Source organism: Pelmatolapia mariae, linkage group LG7 (assembly GCF_036321145.2).
Source record: "Pelmatolapia mariae isolate MD_Pm_ZW linkage group LG7, Pm_UMD_F_2, whole genome shotgun sequence".
NCBI lineage: Eukaryota > Metazoa > Chordata > Actinopteri > Cichliformes > Cichlidae > Pelmatolapia > Pelmatolapia mariae.
The window spans coordinates 50,686,872-50,705,119 of NC_086233.1; the positions used below are offsets into that span (position 1 = coordinate 50,686,872).

The 18,248-nt window shown below is 37.8% G+C and overlaps 2 protein-coding genes across 2 annotated transcripts in view; both read left to right on the plus strand.

Annotated features, from left to right (window-relative positions):
- LOC134631819 (mucin-2-like) overlaps positions 1 to 2,579 on the plus strand; it is a 30,289-nt gene extending 27,710 nt beyond the window's left edge. Inside the window, exons 48-54 of the mRNA XM_065471499.1 lie at positions 74 to 114; positions 244 to 366; positions 1,024 to 1,125; positions 1,208 to 1,336; positions 1,744 to 1,783; positions 2,161 to 2,284; positions 2,408 to 2,579. Of these exons, the coding sequence (XP_065327571.1) occupies positions 74 to 114; positions 244 to 366; positions 1,024 to 1,125; positions 1,208 to 1,336; positions 1,744 to 1,783; positions 2,161 to 2,284; positions 2,408 to 2,579 (731 nt within the window). The remainder of the gene's footprint in view (positions 1 to 73; positions 115 to 243; positions 367 to 1,023; positions 1,126 to 1,207; positions 1,337 to 1,743; positions 1,784 to 2,160; positions 2,285 to 2,407) is intronic.
- Positions 2,580 to 5,523: 2,944 nt separating this feature from the next.
- On the plus strand, positions 5,524 to 18,135 carry gtf2h1 (general transcription factor IIH, polypeptide 1). Its single transcript, XM_063479527.1, has 15 exons — positions 5,524 to 5,683; positions 6,084 to 6,252; positions 6,345 to 6,537; positions 8,617 to 8,782; positions 8,881 to 8,974; positions 10,028 to 10,177; positions 10,265 to 10,344; positions 10,438 to 10,571; positions 10,652 to 10,739; positions 10,821 to 10,909; positions 12,179 to 12,296; positions 15,195 to 15,285; positions 15,766 to 15,881; positions 17,212 to 17,304; positions 17,391 to 18,135. Exons 2-15 carry the CDS (start codon positions 6,099 to 6,101, stop codon positions 17,475 to 17,477), a joined length of 1,653 nt encoding a protein of 550 aa, XP_063335597.1. The 5' UTR covers positions 5,524 to 5,683; positions 6,084 to 6,098; the 3' UTR covers positions 17,478 to 18,135.
- The last annotated feature ends 113 nt before the right edge of the window (positions 18,136 to 18,248 follow it).

Here is an 18,248-nt window from a genome sequence, read left to right on the forward strand (position 1 = left end):
GTGTGAAAAGTCTTGCCACACTGCCACAATTAAACTTTAATTTAATTATTTTTGTGAACACTGTCTTATTTAGTGCCCAAAGATGTTTGTGTCTTCAATAATACCGAGTACAAGGTAAGGAATAATTATAGTGAATATTTATATTTATTTATATGTATTTTGGACGGTTTCTTTAAAGACAATATTTATATTATGTGTTACTATTAAGACTGTTAAAACTTTACTTTTTATTTTCACATGCAGCCTGGTGCTGTTTTCCCCAAAAGCCTATGTGAACAATGCAACTGCACTGAAACCAAGAATTCCAAAATGGAGCTGAACAGCTACAAGTGCAATGAAATACAGTGTTCACAAAATTGTGACAAGGTACTTTTTCATGAAAATATTTGTATTTTCATTCATTCTGAATGTGAACCACTAAAATTATATGTAAATAAGGATTTTAAATGACCTCACATTTTACATCCAGGCTCATTTACTCACATACTTTATTTTTTGAAATCTAAGATGAGTGTGTTTTTAAAACAAGTGAAGATTTATGTAATTTATGTAGTGTATTAGTAATGATAGGTTTGAAGACCTGATCTAAATATTGGAAAGTGCTGCCCTAAATGCTGTTGCTGATTTGTGATATCAATCTTAATAAGGGTTTTCATTTGTTCACTTCACAGCTAGCTAGTCACATAGTTATGTTGATGTGATATGCTCTGACTTTACATATCTATCTCTAAAATATTTGTTAAATATCTGATAAATATACTTTTTACCAATTCAGCAAACCGCCTAGTGCCGATGAATGCTGGAAATTATTTTGAGTAGCAATGAGAATATTTCTGGAAAATAATATTGCCCTAATATTTTACTATTTGAGTAACACAGATTTAATAGCTACCAACATCTGCTAAATACCACTTGCAGGATGATTATTACGCATTTTGTAACTGCTGCCTACTAATCGCGCTATATGTAGATTTAACTGGGTGAAGTTTCAAACAATATTAACTGTTGTATTTTTTTTAATAGGGCTATGAGTATACAGATGTGCCTGGATCATGTTGTGGAACATGTATAAAGACAAGCTGTGTTGTGAATGTCCCCGGCATTTCTTCTCCAGTAATTATTGAGGTTGGTACAACATAATTGAAAAACTTAATTAGCTGTGATATGAAAAAATATCTTCTTAATAACTGACTACTGTTCTTCACAGCCTTCTCAGACTTGGTCACCACCAAATGATCGGTGTACCAAGTATGACTGCAAGAAAGTGAACGATGAATTTGTAGTTTCTGTACAAAACACAACATGTCCTCCATTTGATCCCAACAACTGCATTCCAGTGAGTACAATCCAGCCTTTAAAAGCAGAGGTTTTGTTTCTTACAGCCAAATATTGACACTCAAAAAAGAACATTTGAAAGATTAGTTAGAAAGAAAGAAAGAAAGAAAGAAAGAAAGAAAGAAAGAAACTTTCTTTCTTTCTTTGTTTTTGTTTTATAATTATAAAATACAATTCCTAAAATTGTAATTTTGATTTAAATGTATTTAAAATGTACAGAAGCCAAAAACAGTCAATGTAAACTACATCCAAATAAAAAGATGCATCATTAAAATAACTGCAAAGCCATTTTTTTTTAAATACATGGTAAAACAGAATCAACCTGCTATTGGGTCTTCCAACTGTTTTTTTATACAAATAAGCTGTGTAAGCTGCTAATGTTTACAGTACAAACTCCCTGTTTTGCAGGGAACTGAGCAAACAGATGCAAATGGTTGCTGCAAAACTTGTAAGTATTAAAAAAATCACATTACACAGTAACAAATTTCCCACGTGTGGGACTAATAAAGGTTATCTTATCTTATCTTATCTTATTACTTTATATTTTTGAAAACGTAATTTCATATTAATATCTGCCTTCATAAATCATTTATAACTGTTAAGTCTCAAATATTTTCTTTTGTTACCCCAAGAAAGAAAGCCAATGCTTATAAATTTCCTGTCAGGCAAACCAGAAACAAATCATTTCAGCAGCATGTTTTCATTCACAAAGGCTTCTAGACTTAAGAGCTTTTTTAGGTGACGATCAAAATATTAAACATGAACAACAAACAGAACATGATAATTACCAATCCGGTCACTCAAGTGATTTTCTGTCATTCACAGGTCCGCTTCCTTCCACCTGTAAAATCCACACCAACACTACGTATCTGTACATAAAGAACTGCAAATCAGTTGAGAAAGTAGAACTCACATCATGTGAGGGATCCTGTGGAGCATCCTTCTCAATGTGAGATTCATGAAAATATGCAGAAACAAACTATTTACTCATTCATGCTAAACTGCACGTGCTGTTTTTATGATAATTTCTTATTTAACGGTTGTTTGTTTTTGAAACTATCTTTACTTGCAGGTACTCGGCAGAGGCCAATAGCATGATGCATTCATGCACCTGCTGTCAAGAAATGAAGACCAGCGAGAAGGAAGTGCAGATAAAGTGCTCCGATAGCACCACAAAAATGTACACATACATTTCTGTTGACCAGTGTGGCTGCAAAGCTGCTGAATGCAAAGAGCATGATTGATGTAAACATTGTGAACAGCAAAATGGAAAACTGAGCTAGAAAATCTGACCAATATATATGTCAACTATTTCTTCCTAAAACCTATCTAAACAATATAAACTTAATATCAGAAGACTAAAAACAAAACTCGATGCTAAACCTCTTAAACAGCAGAGATGTTTTAGTCTGAAACTTGCATCTTCTTAAGTTGTCTCTTTCTAACTTACAGTCCCTCTCCAAACATTTGCATGTACTCTTTTGGAGGTGGGAGAAAATGATATATTTCTGTGGTGGGTGTGTCCTTTCATCTCTCCAGAAGTCATTCCTTTACAAACTTTATGATGTGCCGTTTCAGCTTCCACATAAATTTAGAAATTCAGATTTAACTGAAATCGCAGTAATTCAGTCATGTTCCTTTAAATTGGGAAAAGAGTTCCATATAAGAAAGGGAAAACCAATAACTTGAATTTTAAATTATAGTTGAACATTATTTCTAACAACACAATTATGTAACATTCAATTTTATTATTAGCAAAAGAGTTAAAAGAATGTCTAAAATATCTTTGTCAAATATCTGATATTTTCAACTACTTTCTATTTCAATAAAATTCAGCTTTGATCATGATCATGTGTTCTTGTTTTGGTTTTGTATCCATTTTCTGTGTGGTCATTAATCATTTGTAGCAATAATTGCACGGTATATGAAAATATACCATCATTAATATTACATGTATTGAATTTGGATTATTTGATGCGATGCTACTTGAAACAGCTATTGGGTGAAAAACTTTTCAACTCTAAAATATCTTTCTGCAATTTTCATTTGTAATAAACCAAAACTTATAAGCCAATTTGTTGGCAAAGAGTCAAATGCACTTGCAGCACAGATTTTGAGTAGCTGGAATAAAAACCTCATCCAGAATTCACATTAGATTCAGATTAACTCTGACAGAGGGCAGACAGGGTGGAGTGGGTGGAGACAAGTGTTAAGGCTTGATTGGTGACAGAAGGATTGCAGCACGATCGAAAGGGAAGAGTTTCAAAGCTGTAGTGAGACTTGCTATGATATATGGTTTGGAGATGGTGGCACTATAAAACAAAGAAAAAAAGACAGGAGGTAAAGCTGGGGGTGGCAGAGGTAAAGATGCTGGCAGGGTGTCTGGAATGAACAAGATTACAAAAGAGTACATCAGAGGGACAGCTCAGGTTGAGCTTTTCAGAGACAATGTTAGAGATGCAAGACAGAGACATGAAATGCAGAGGACTGACGTGACAGTAGGGACAGGGTGAGATAGAGCCAGATGAGCCACTGTGGTAACCTCTAAAGGTAGCAGCTAAAAGAAGAAGCCCAAAATTGAGTATGCGATAAGCCATGGGGAATTGCTATATATGCAACTGGGTATAGGTAATACATCTGAATATGTTATGTTAATAATCTATAAAGCAATAAGGAGGGTAAAGCTATTAGTGAAGCAGCTGAGATTATTTGGCCAAGGCAAACTTTGTTTAAAAATTTGAAACAGCCAGGAAAGTAAGAGCATGCAATCTATTTTTATAATATTATGAGCATTAAGAAAATAAATTATTAGAAAGAGGTATTAAAAGGCTGTTTTTATTCATATTTTTTCTAAAATACTAACACTTTCAGACTCTATATAACACAAATGTCATGGCAGCAACTCAAGATGACCTGCTGAATTTCATTACTCAACAGAATTCCAGAATGAGGAAGAAAGTTGATTTAAGTCACTTTGAACATGGCATGGATGGCAACCAGACTGGTCTCAGTATTTCAGAAACTGGTTATCTACTGGGATTTTCCCACACAACCATCTTTACAGTTTACAGAGGATGTTGCCACAGTGAGTGGTAATATTGCCTTGTGAAGTCAGAAAAGACTAGCCAGACTACTTCCAACTGATAGGAATGCACCATTAACTCAAATAACCGCACACTGCAACCAAGGTATTCAGGAGAGGATCTCTGAATGCACAAGATATCAAACTTTGAACGCAACGAGTTACAGCAGGACCACAATGCGTGCCACTCCTGTCTGCTAAGAACAGGAAACTCAGCTACAATTCATGCAGACTGACTAAAACTAGACATCAGAGGAATGGAAAAACATCGCCTGGTTTGATAAGCCTTGATTTCTGCTGGAACACTCAGATGTTAGGATCAGAAACATAAACTGACAGTTCAGGCTGCTGGTGCTATGATGGTGCGTAGGGGATATTTTCTTGTTAAATTCTGGGCCTGTACCTAATGAGCATCATTTAATTTCCACAGTCTCCCCAAGTATTGCTGTTGACCACGTTCATCTCTTTGTGACCACAGTGTACCCATCTTCAAAAATTGTTGTTTCCAGCAAGATACGTGTGCCACAAATCTCAAAACATCTCAAACTGGTTTCGTGAACATGACAATGAGTTCACTGTATTCAATGGCCTCATCAGATCTCAAGTCAATAGAGCACCTTTCGGAAGTAGATGAACAAATCTGCAGCAAGTGTGCGATGCTATCAGATCAATATTGACTAAACTCTCAAATGAACGTTTCCACCACCTTGAAGAATCAATTCAAGAAGAATTAAGACAGTTCTGAGGGGAAATGGGGGGCTGATGCTAGCAAGGCGTACCTAATAAAGTAAAAGGTGACGATAGATTTCAATTTTACACCGTTAAAGATAATTTATACAAACTTTACAATAATGCGTTGTTACATTTTCAGCCTAATATTTGAAACATTTGTTCACATTAAATGAGCTAATGCAAAATGCACTGTCCCCCCTCAATCATGTTTAATATCCTCCTTAACAGCATCGTAATTACTGGTAACTTATCCGTTAATGTGGTTAAAATGCACGTTAAATAAAAATCGTACCTTTCACTTCTGTCTTTGGTGGAACGATGGTCTTCTTTGCCTCATCCCACCGGAACCTTTATAGTGTAACACACCGCTCGGCAGTCATGTCGGCGCTGAAGTCGAGTCGCTCGTTGCCAGAGTCGTGAAAAAAAATCGCCAGTGTAACTCATTCTGCAGTTTTTATACTGAAGAATAAATTGTGTCGAGATTATGTGTTGAGGGGAATCAAGGCGTTCGTTGCAGTATTGATTTATTTTGAGGTAAAGTAAGTTTTTTCCCGACTTCACCCTGAAGCTTTTTTCTTCTTCACTGTTAGCTAACGTTAGGCAGCTTAGCTGAGTAGATATAATAAAACAGTCAACACCACGTCGACTTTGCATATGTTTAAGTGCCATTAAGGTTATATTGGAGAGACTTCCTAAGAAGGAGAACTTACAGTTATGGCACTATAGTGGAGAGAGTTTAAATTATTATTGCTTGCAGCTTATTTGAGGTTCTTGAATAAACTGAGAAATAAACTGTTCACTTTTATTTGAGCTACCGTTAGTATTTTTTCATCCCACTAACCCATATTTGTTGCTATTCTCCATTTTATAGTGCATGATTACATTAGTGCGTAGTTACTACTCACAATCAGCGGCAGTTTATCTGTTTTCTCAGTTAGTTGCTTGAGCCATGACATCGCTATCAGAGGAGGTGCTGCTGGTGGTGAAAAAGGTCCGCCAGAAGAAGCAGGATGGTACACTCTATCTAATGGCTGAACGTATAGCCTGGGGTCCAGAAGGCAAAGACCGCTTCACAGTCAGCCACTTGTATGCAGATATCCGCTGTGAGTACTAGATCCTGTTAAACTACAAATTGAGGCACAGAAATGCTCACTTCTACGAAAATTGCTCAAGCTGCTGTTTCTGCTCTGTACAGGTCAGAAGATCAGCCCTGATGGGAAAGCCAAAGTCCAGCTCCAGCTCGTCCTTCACACTGGCGAGAGCACCACATTCCACTTTGCCAACGAGAGCACTGCACTCAAAGACCGAGAGGCTGCCAAGGAACTGCTGCAGCAGCTGCTGCCTAAGTTCAAGAAGAAAGCCAACAAGGAGCTGGAGGAGAAAAACAGGTACATTTTTAACGTATATACATGTATCAATTTAGGGTAATGTTTTAGCAGAAGTAATCTCAGTCTGTACTAACCTGCCTGCAGTAATATGTGGTGGTCGTGTTTGTAATTCAATTTTGGAAGTTTAAATGGGGGCCTTCATTTTCAAATTGTGTGAACTGGGGTGTAGATTCCCAGCTGCATTTGTTTTTTCTGAGAAGTTGGATCTCAGAGCTTTCAAACCTGAATGGACCACCGTCCCACAGTAGAAGTGGAAAAATCTGGTTTTGTTTGTTATCTAGAAACGTAGTCATTCAGCCATGACTAGCAATACCTGAAATGCAGTGCAATCCCTGCTGCTGCTGCACATTCACAAATAGAGCCTGATCAGTTCTCTGAGTCAAAATACCAAACAGTGGTAGTACAGATTATTTTAAACTTTTACTTCTGTTTATCGGATGTGGCTTCCACATTTTTGAAGATAGCATTCCAGTGGAAATGCCAAACTGGGAACTCTGGATTTCTGACTCCAAATGGAACGTAGCATTACCTCAGTGTTAGCTCATATTCAGATTGGCAGAAGCTAGAGAGGAAAACACATTCTCTGTCATCCATGACATTATTTACTTATTCCTTTTGGGTTGGGAAGTAATAAAATCACACATGCAGTCCATATAGTTGCCAATAGTCTTCTTTGTTAAAATCTCTAGTTGTGTTTGTTTTGGGCCTTGACATGTAATAGAGGGATGCTGCTGCTAAGATACTGCGAGCTACCTTAGCTCATCAAATGTGACATATTTGCATGGGACAGTTTTACCAATTTTAAAGCTCTTTTTTTTTGTAATGGTTGTTCAGAGTTCTCTGTAAACTCCTATTGAGTTCTCAGAGTCCATCTGTGTGCATGCCCGATAGTTGTTCATATTTATTTAGTATCATGATAATCCAGTTGGCTCTGCCATAGGATTTCCCATTTTACAAATATTCTGCAAACAAAGTGCAAATCACAAATGCTTGTCCTGCAGACCTGTGTGGAAATATACTCATTATTAGCTCTGAGTATGTTTGACACATTTGTATATAAGGAATAACATCAGTTCAGTTTAATTCGATTTTTTTTATTTGTTTGTTTACATTGTCTTATATTTGACTTACATTTGACTTTAGTAATAAGGGATATTACGTCTGAGATGCATTTTTAATGCAGTTGGAATTTATAAATATGTATAAATAAAGGCTGGTAAAAACAAGAGAGGGGAAACATAATGATAATCTCATTATTTACCTGCTCTTTTCAATAATAAAAATATAATAATAATATAATCATCTGGCAACTTTCACACATGGCCAGTTACATTTGCACTGTGGGCATGCATGTACTAATGTAAACAGGAAGCAGAGGGCAATTTTGTGGAAAAATACTAAGGGGAGTCAATGATGAAGTGAAACTATTACTCAAAGAACAAACTGAGTATAAAGTGGTCATGGTAGTAGACAACAGAATAGGAGTTGCCACAAAAGGAAAATACATCTAGGAGCATTATCCATACACACAACACATTTAAGCTGATTAGGAAGCTGTTATGTTTCTGTTTAAATTTTGTGGCTGATGAGACTAAACCAGTAAACAAATGAGGGTGCCACCATCAGCATTTCCAAAAGTCTCTTTTCTAGACTAAAACACAGACCCACAATTTTCAACCAAAGCTGGACCAGCAGCATTTTTAGGTTAAAGGATCCTAAAATGCTGTAGGAGTAGTGTAAATGGTGTGTGGAAATATTGTGATTAAAAACACTGCATTCCACATTAGTGTGTCTGATCTTACAAGATATGGCTAAAATTAATAAAATAAATACAATTAACAAAAACTCTAAAACCAAATTGACTTTGTAGTGCAATAAAAGTTAACAAAATGAATGTCTGCATAATAGTACGCTGATCTGGCACTTCTTGAGTCAAAGATCGAATTGTCAATTTGCACCTATCTTATTTAATGAGCTGACTGAGAAACAGAGTAAAGAAAATAAAGATGCTCCCAGCTCCTTTACATTTGTATGTGTCAACACACTTTTACTCTTTTATTTTTGCATTTTCTTCTGCAGGATGCTTCAAGAAGATCCGGTGCTTTTCCAGCTATATAAAGATCTCGTGGTGAGCCAAGTGATCAGTGCTGAGGAATTCTGGGCCAACCGGTTAGGAGGCATTAACAACACAGACCCCTCACCGTATAACAACAAACAGGAAGTCGGTATATCTGGAGCATTTTTGGTGAGTCCATGAAGTCTGACATAATTATGTCACATTTTCTAATCTGAAGCTCTTACCTACAGCTAAAGTTTAACAGACTTCACTTTTATGCTCCACAGGCAGACATTAGACCTCAAACAGATGGTTGCAATGGCTTGAGATATAACCTGACAGCTGACATTATTGAATCCATCTTCAGAACATATCCTGCAGGTAAGGAATTATGTTATCTCCAACCCTTAAGCGCATAAAAATCCCAGGAAGTGGTTATTACAAGCTCAGGTTTTTATTTCAGTCAGAGCCTGCAACAATGATTTTTAGGGCTGTTCGATATAACAATATTTATCAGATGACGATATGAAAACGTCTATCCTTTAATATTACGCTGTCCTTTGTTTCATGGTGTCGCAAAATAAAAAGTTTACGACAATATTTTTTTCATGGTTTTAATGGCCACTATAGTGGCTATATTAATAAGATCTCTCTTACTCTTATATTTAAAATAACTACACTACGGACGGACAAGCGACGGTTTTTACACGTCGTTAGCAACAATGACAGTAAACTCAGCGTGTGGCTCCGCCGTCCGCTTGTTTATTTTCCACATAAATCTTTCACAATAAAGCTGAAGATCCTGTTGTGATTTTTCATAATAAACTGAAATGATGACAAACAGAAAGACCAGTCAAAACAAATCGAGGACCTTATTTCTAAACGAGGGGCTACCTCTGTAGCATGGCCATGGTTATGAAAAGTCTGACATGGACCAGAAAACTGTACTATGCAAATTATGCAGGAAATCGGTCCCCACCTCAGACTCAAACACAGCAAACATCTTTTACCACCTACACAAGAGTCACATAAAAGAATATGGAGAGAGTGCTCAAGATAAACCATGCATCGGTCAAAACACTCGACTCCAGGTACACGACGCCCAGCTGGAAATACTTCACGCAATTCGTGTTACTCGAGATTCACAGAATTTACAGAAAATTTAAAAGATTTTGTGATGTATATCGTTGTTGGGACGATAAATGTCTTATATCGGGATATGAGAGTTTGATCATATTGCACAGCCCTAGTGATTTTACTAACTGGCATACAATCAATCAGAAAGGAAGCAAAACTTCAGTTTTCTCACTGAAGCAAAGTCAGTGAGAAAACTGCATAGAGCCTTCGATGTTTTTCCTCAGTCTATTAAATGTGCAGCTGGTGTCCCTCGTGACATTTAGAAATTAATTTTTTGACTTTGCATTTTACTTGCAGTGAAGCAGAAGTATAGCGAAAATGTGCCTCATAACCTGACAGAAAAGGAGTTCTGGACCCGCTTTTTCCAGTCCCATTATTTTCACAGAGACCGCATCAACACAGGGACACAGGATATCTTCTCAGAGTGTGCAAAGCAGGATGAGAAGGGTAGGCAATCTGACTACTTTCTAGGACTGCCACCACATGTAAGAAGCCATTAATGTAAAGTTTGCTTTTAACATCCAATCCATGCAGGGTTAAAGTCTCTCGTGACTCAAGGAGTAAAGAATCCTTTGGTTGACCTCCAGTCATTGGAGGATAAAACATTAGATGAGGTAAGATGATTATTAGCCATCCTCAGTCATTTGTGATAACTCTTTAATCATTTACCTTCCTTTACCTATCAAAACCTGTTTTTTGTGACACAGGGTTATGGAATTTGCACAACACAGCCCTCAACTTCCAATGCAAACAAGTCGGTGAAGGACAGCAGCAACTCTGCCATTATAAAGCGGTTCAACCATCACAGTGCCATGGTCCTGGCAGCAGGCTCAAGGAGAGGGTAAAGAAGTCACACTTAAACCTGAGTGCAAGCTTTTCAGCATCTTTTATCATTTTCCTGAAAATCTCCTGTTTTTGAAGGGAGTTAGCATCTGACCAAGCCAGTGAGACAAGCAGTACAGATGGAAACTCGAGGGATTCTGACTTCTTTCAACCTCCTGTTAAGAAGGTACAATGGCTTTGCTTTTTCACAGTATAGCTCTCTCTGTAGCAGTTTCACTGACTCTGTTCTGTGGACAAACTTTCTTAGGTTAAACTACAGGAAGCCATAGAATTTGAGGATCTGCAAAGGGAAAACAGACCAAAAACAGTCCCATTAAACCTGAAGAAGTCTGACAGGTACCGCATGTCCACTTATTTTCATATATATTTTTTAATTTTTTTCTGGGTGACTCCATGTATTTTTTTAATCTAATAATATCATCAGTTAACAGGTGTTAAGTGATTCTAAATTATCATTAGTTAATAAATGTAAAACATACACACACGACTTATGGGCTGGCTGTAGCTCAGGAGATGGAGCAGCTCATCTGCTAATCGGAAGGCTGGTGGTTTGATCTCTCGCTACTGAAGTCTGCATGCCAAGATACTAAAACACCATACGAAGAGCCAAGATCGAGTTAGTTTGGGCAAGATACGAACCCCAAGTTGCTCTCAAGTTGTGTGCGAATGTTAGATAGAAAGCACGTAGAAAAAGCAATAAATTAAAGAATAAAGTGAATAGGTGAGTGAGGCAGGTTGAATAAAGTGCTTTGAGTGTTCAGGTAGAGTAGAAAAGGGCTATATGAGAACCAGTCCATTTACCGTTTAGTTTTTTGTTTTGTTTTTTCCTAAAATTTAAAAACATCTAGGTTAACATACAAACAACTGATGTAATTTAGCTGTCTTTATTTTCCAAGTATTTTGCAGTTTATGAAATTGTTCAGTAAGCTGTGTTTGTGTTTTGAAATGTAGTTTATTGAGAGATTTTTGCAGATGAGGAAGTTGACAGAACAAAGACTGGAAGTTTTGGAAAGTCCGGTGGTTTTTGATTGCATCATTGCCTGGCTGTATCTTTCGACTAAACAATTATTAGCTCAGTAGTTCTATTCTTACCTGCATCCTCTTCTGTATATTGTTTACATGAGTTAAATATATTGAACACAAACTCTTCACATCAGAAGCCAAAAAAGATCACATCCACATATAATGCTGGTTTATTTTCCCAACAGAAATTATATCTATTAATCTTAGTTTCATGCCATGTTTTTCCCTGCACTGGCTTGCAGCTCACAGAAGCACTGCATTAGGTGCTGATTAGCTGTCAGCTTTAGAAAAGTTTGTATAGCCGGGATAGTTTGTAGAACTCTACAGCCAAAAATCAGCCAAGCAAAGTTTGAAAAGAGGGTTTGTTGTTGCTGATCCTTACTTCTTTTGTACAAAGTTCTCACTTGTAGTGTTTCATAATAGATGTGATGTAATACAAGGTCAAATGTTTTTGCTACAGCATACTGTTGCTATAGCAGAAGGTGCTGCTCTTCTATTTTGCAGCACTGATTCATGCTTTAAGCTAACTGCCTTGTTTTTAGTCAGATTCTATCCAATGTGTCTCACTTTTCTTTTTATAAGGTATGCTCATGGACCTGTGCCACTTCAATCCCAGCAGTATACAACTAGCCAAGATATCATCAACTCTGTCAACTACATCCGTCATGAGATGGCCAATTACAAACCCAGCCTCACTCAGGTTAGAGCCCAGACTTTGTGTTTCTGTTACTTTAGCATTTGGCTAAAGATGATGTCATTAGATCTTCATCTGCATTCACATACTCATTCAGACTACAATTAAATGCATGCATGCTAATGATGAGCCTCTGTTGTGATTCAGCCGTCACTGATCTTTGGAGTCATTCATGCACAGCTGTGAAGTTTAGCAACAGATTTTCAGGTAAAGTTCAGGAGGACACGTGTCAGGGAGGTGCCCAACAAAGAGTCTGATATCCCTGTGATGTTGTTGTTCTTACAGCTTAGTAATCAGTGTCGCTCCAGGCACATGTTTAGGATGTAAGCCTCCAGTACTTTGTGTCAGAAAGTCAAGGCAGAAAGGCTTTTAAACACATAGTTAATGTTGTGAACAAGTCCATTTAAATGGAAATATAAGCCAGGAAGTTGAGTGCTTAAACCCGTCACAAAGCTGCCCTGTCATTTACTGGGAAAACCTTGGCAGACATCCATTATTTATGACTCTTCCCTCAGAGATGCAACATTTCACATACTGAAGCTTATATTCAGTGTTGCCCATGTCAGCTGATTGGGAGACATTTCATTTTCCCAGACTGCAATCAGTAGATGATGTTGATATTTTCAGTTTCAAATGGTGATTATCAGAGCTTTCTTATATATTGTAAACTTTGTAATAGAACTGGGCGATATAACGATATGTATTGCGAAATAACTTTTTCTCGATAGAAAAATTTAACTATTGCGATAGGCCTCATCTCTCTTGTCCTCTTAAAAAAAAAAAAAAAAAAAGAACAGCCAATCCAAATTAAGTAGCGCAGAGCCTAACCAATCACAGCCGCAGCGTCACGTCACGTGACTTGTTACGTACAGCACAAGTGCCAAGGCGCACATGTGTATTTGTTTTTGCAGCCGGGCCGCCCGGGTAATGAAGGAAATGAGTTTGCCGACTAGAGAAAAATCAACCGAGAGCGTGAGTGAAGGTTACTGAAGAAAAAAACAATGATGGTTCCAATGCCGGAGAGCTTATCGAACGGAAGGGCCATAGAAGTTCCGTAGTGTGAAGGTATTTCGGCTATTTCAAGTCTGACAAAAAACAGAGTAGCGCGCACTGTAAATTGTGCCGAAAGCAAGTCTGGAAATACAATAAACCGGTGCATGCTCAATCTCTGACTGAAAGCGCTAATTCGTCATTCGGCTTTTGTCAGACTAAAGTCACTGTTAAAACAGTTTGAAAAGCTAAGCTATACAACAAGGAGAGATTGAGATTTCCTTTTAGTTCTCAGTTTATTTGATATTGACAAAAGTTAGTCAATTTTGTCTGTTCTTCTGTAAAACGAACTAAGATTTATTTTTAGAATTAAAATTTTGTTTCTAAGTGGAATTGACAATTTAGTAGTCTGTTTTGTTTGTTCTATTTTGAAACTTAAACGCTTTAGCAGCTGCGTTTTGTGTAGTTTGCAATATTTGCCTTTATTTATCTGAAACTGAAGTTCCATGTTCCTTAAGTATCTACCCTGTTAAACTTATTATGGGAAATAAATATTTAAATTAAAACAAGCTGCAGATTATTTCACATTTTACTTGTGAGCAACGGCACATTTAAATCTTACAAATATAGTTATTTGGCTTATATCGTGATATATATCGTTATCGCCAGAAATGAAAAAAACATATCGTGATATGAAAAAATCTTATATCGCCCAGCTCTACTTTGTAATATATTGCAATATTTAATTAGTTCAGTCTGCTACTGTTATTGTCTTGGGGCAACTGTAATCCACATAGTCAAAGGAGTTTGCAAAGAAAAGCGTCTGGACTTCTTTAAGTTGCTTGAAGACGTTTCACCTCTCATCCGAGAAGCTTCTTCAGTTCTAAGGTCAAATGGCCGAGAGTCCCAGATTTAAACCAAGTGGGAGTTTCCCCCCAAGGAGGGACAAAGGACCCCCTGGTGATCCTCTAATCACATGAGCCAAGGTGTGAAAGCGGGTGTGGGACCTAATCAGCCAAGGTTTCGGGTGTGGGACTCTCGGCCATTTGACCTTAGAACTGAAGAAGCTTCTCGGATGAGAGGTGAAACGTCTTCAAGCAACTTAAAGAAGTCCAGACGCTTTTCTTTGCAAACTCCTTTGACTACGATGACCTGGATGACTGAGAACCTTCACAGACATGTAATCCACATAATTTCCTTATTAGGGATTATTAAAGTATTCTGATTCTGATTAACAGATGAGTCAATTTTGGAATTAATTTATTCTTTGGTAGAAAAAAAAAGATTTAGATTATCGTACTTGAGTATTTAAATTGTTAGAGATAATCTAACAATTCGGGTAGTGACCGAAAGAACGAGATCGGGAAAACATAGGCGGAAATGGGCTTCCTCTGAAGGGTGGCTGGCCTCTCCCTTAGAGATAGGGTGAGAAGTTTGGCCATTCGGGAGGGGCTCAGAGTAGAGCCGCTGCTCCTCCACATCGAAAGGAGCCAGTTGAGGTGGTTCGGGCATCTGACAAGGATGCCCCCTGGGCGCCTCCTGGGCGAGGTTTTCCGGGCATGTCCCACTGGGAGGAGGCCCCGGGGCAGACCCAGGACACGCTGGAGAGATTATATCTCTCGGCTGGCCTGGGAACGCCTTGGTGTTCCCCCAGATAAGCTGGAGGAGGTGGCTGGGGAGAGGGAGGTCTGGGCTTCTCTGCTTGGGCTGCTGCCCCCGCGACCCGGCCGCGGATAAGCGGAAGAAAATGGATGGATGGATAATCAAACCTCTCAGAGCTAAAAAAATTCAATTTCAGATCCTCTACATTTAATTGTACTGTTGATATCACTGTAATTACTTAATCTACTTACTGTTACAGCTTTATCAAATTATGAGCATGACAGATTTTAACTACAGTTACTCTTTTTGTAGGTGTTGTCCAGCACAGCAGCTACTTCTGCCATTGCAGCACTTTCTCCAGGTGGCGTCCTCATGCAGGGAGGTGCACAGCAAGCCATAAATCGTAAGTGTGTACTACAGATTTGGTAAAAGCATTGTTGCTGACTATTGGCAAGCTATAAACGATTGAGCAATATGATGAATGTCAGCTGAGATGTGGGCTGATCAAGTAGTGTTGTCACCCGGGGCGAGCAGCGTGGACAACTTGTGAACAAGGCAACGTAGGATTTTCCAATTCATATCATAGGTGCATTTAATAAAAATCGTGGACAGTTTAAATCTCAGTGACCTCAACGTCACAGTTAGAAGTTTCTGGAAATCTTGTTAATGCGATAACTCAAAAAGGAAGCCACCCAGGATTTTGATATTCATATGTTAGGTGTATCTGCTAGGAGGCTGAGGGGGTAGGACTGGCAGCTGCCAGTATTTTTCTGTCCTTAAATGTGTTTAATTTCCACCACAAAAATGATCGGTTGTCTTGTATTGAAACATATTTTAGCTAACAGCTTTGAGAATAATTAAGGTTTGTCTTTTTTCCTTCCAGAAATGGTACCGACAGAGGTTCAGGGAGAGTTGAAGCATCTTTATGTAGCTGCTGGAGAGCTATTGAGACACTTCTGGTCCTGTTTTCCTGTAAATACACCGTTTTTGGAGGAGAAGGTGACTGACATTCATTTTGTTTCCATTCCATCCCTGTGACCCATATATTTGACTACACAAGAAAATCATCTTTGTATTTAATGTATATTTCTGCCTCCATGTAGTTTTGGGAGTAATTAATTAATTGGCATTAATATTGAGTGAACATTAACATAAGTACTGTGCGAAAGTCTTGAGCCAATCTTTTTTATATATATATTTTTCTAGGACAATGGGAAATAGGTGCTGTGTGTACAGTATATAAGGAAAAAACAGAGTTTGTACAATTCTAACAAGAGCGAAAGTTTATATTTGGTATGACCACCTTTATTCTTCGACGCAGCCTGAACTCTCTTAGGCAAGCTTCTATGTAATTTCTCTAAGTAGCCCTCAGAAATATTTCTTCTGGCTTCTTGAAGGATATTGTGTTTGGGATCATTATCATGCTGTAAAATGAAGCAGATGTTTTCCAAACAGTATTGCAAAATGCTAAAATATGTTATCTTTGCCATTTTTCAACTAAAGAATGAGGAGAAATTGTGTGGTTTTTGCATGTGGGGGGGTGTCAGGCTGCTAGTAACAAAATGTGAAAAATTACAAAAAAATTGGCTCTTTTTTTATGCCTGATGATTTCGTAGGTCAGTAATATGTCTGTGTAGGTTCTCAGTCATCCAGGTCATGGTACTCTATGGAGCTTGGAAAGAAAGTGGCTGGATTTCTTTAAGTTTTCATTTTCACAAAATGAAAAGTCTGCTCGCTTTCTGTCTAAGCTTCTTAGACCGAAGGTCAGCAAAATGAGGGGTGGCTCAAGACTTTCTCACAGTACTGTGTCTTTGAGTTTTGAAATTAAAGTGGAAGAAAAAAGCTTTTGTCTTTAGGTTTTTTGACACATCTTAGTAGCAGCTTTCCCAATTGCACTGTTATTTCAGGTTAAAAAGGCCTGTGTAAATGAATTTGACTGTTAACTGAAATTATCACTGATACATTAAAACTGAAGCTATAAAATCCCATGTAAAATCTTGGTAAAATAAATTAAAAAGAAAACTGTTTTTAAGAGTTTGCTGACTTGGTCCTTTTTCTCACTTTGACAATATTGTGACATCTGTGACTCATCCCACCAGCATAACTAATCCCAGCACTTAAGAAATGTCCTGCAAACTCATGGGTAAACTAAGTAAAACAATAACTATACTTAACTAGGTATTTGCTATGAAAACTAGTAGACATGCTTGCCACCGCAAAGCTGAAACTTTTGTGAATTAGTTGACTTCTACCCGTGTATGCACACCATTAACTTAGTTTTTGTTTGTTTTTTAAATGTATTTGTTTCATCTTGTATTTTTTCTTGCAGGTGATTAAAATGAAGTCGAACCTCGAGAGATTTCAAATGACTAAGCTTCATCCTTTCAAGGAGAAAATTCAGCGTCAGTATTTGAGTACAAATGTAAGTTTTTGAGCCATCAACAGTGTTGCAGAGGCTTTCTTTCATCTCGTAGATGTAGTGCTAAAGTCTCTTTGGTGTTCCCACAGCTCACAGGGCACTTGGAGGAAATGCTGCAGACCGCCTATAGCAAGTTCCAGATCTGGCAAACCCGTCGGATGATGAGGAAAACCTGAGCTCTGACAGTTTTTCAAAGAGAAGCCAAGAAAGACAGTAAAGTGCTCGGACAAATGACTTGTGAAGGTCCTCTGAACTGCTGTAAGCAGACCACAGACTAAACCCTAATGGAACTTAGTTCACAAGGGCTTAATGAGGAGGATATAGATGGATGCTGCTACAACCCCAAATTTTCAACAAAGACTAACTGCATTTCAGTCACAGAAAACTGTAATTAGTTTCTTTCTCTTTTCTTTGTCTTTTCCTGGTGTTTAAGAGATTGGTGCCTGTAATGGTTAAAACAGGACTTTTAATAAGGTTTAACATGACCAAAATGCAGATGGAAATGAATAAGACTACAAAAACGGCTCTCAGGACAACAGTGTGAGATGCAAGTGGAGGACTGCCAATGTGTTTCATCAGTGCACAGGACAGAAAAAAAAATGTGCATTGATGTGCAAGACGCCCCTCTGAACTCTGGATAGATTTGTTGGAACAGTTGTCCGGAAAATCTTAATCAAGAGGGGACGTGAATATAGCAATACTGTAAAGACATTTCACACACGAGTGCATTAGTACGTGTGGCTCAAATCACACTGTCACTGATTTGTAACCTCTGCACTGAAGACAGAAATGTAACTGAAATAAAGTGAGGCATAAAGCTTTTGTTCATCATACTGCTTGTGTAGACTTCAGTATTTCATTTAAAAATCCACACTGCAGCTTGTTTTGCTTTGTTTTTTTTTTTTTTCTAATAATGGGATGAGTTGTTTCATCTTTACCTCATGTGT

Excerpts from the sequence above, each read along its gene's own strand:
- gtf2h1 (XM_063479527.1), top strand. The coding sequence starts at position 6,099 with ATGACATCGCTATCAGAGGAGGTGCTGCTGGTGGTGAAAAAGGTCCGC. Across the intron at positions 8,975-10,027 it reads CTTCAGAACATATCCTGCAG|TGAAGCAGAAGTATAGCGAA; the intron begins GTAAGGAATTAT and ends TTTTACTTGCAG. Across the intron at positions 10,178-10,264 it reads TGCAAAGCAGGATGAGAAGG|GGTTAAAGTCTCTCGTGACT; the intron begins GTAGGCAATCTG and ends CAATCCATGCAG.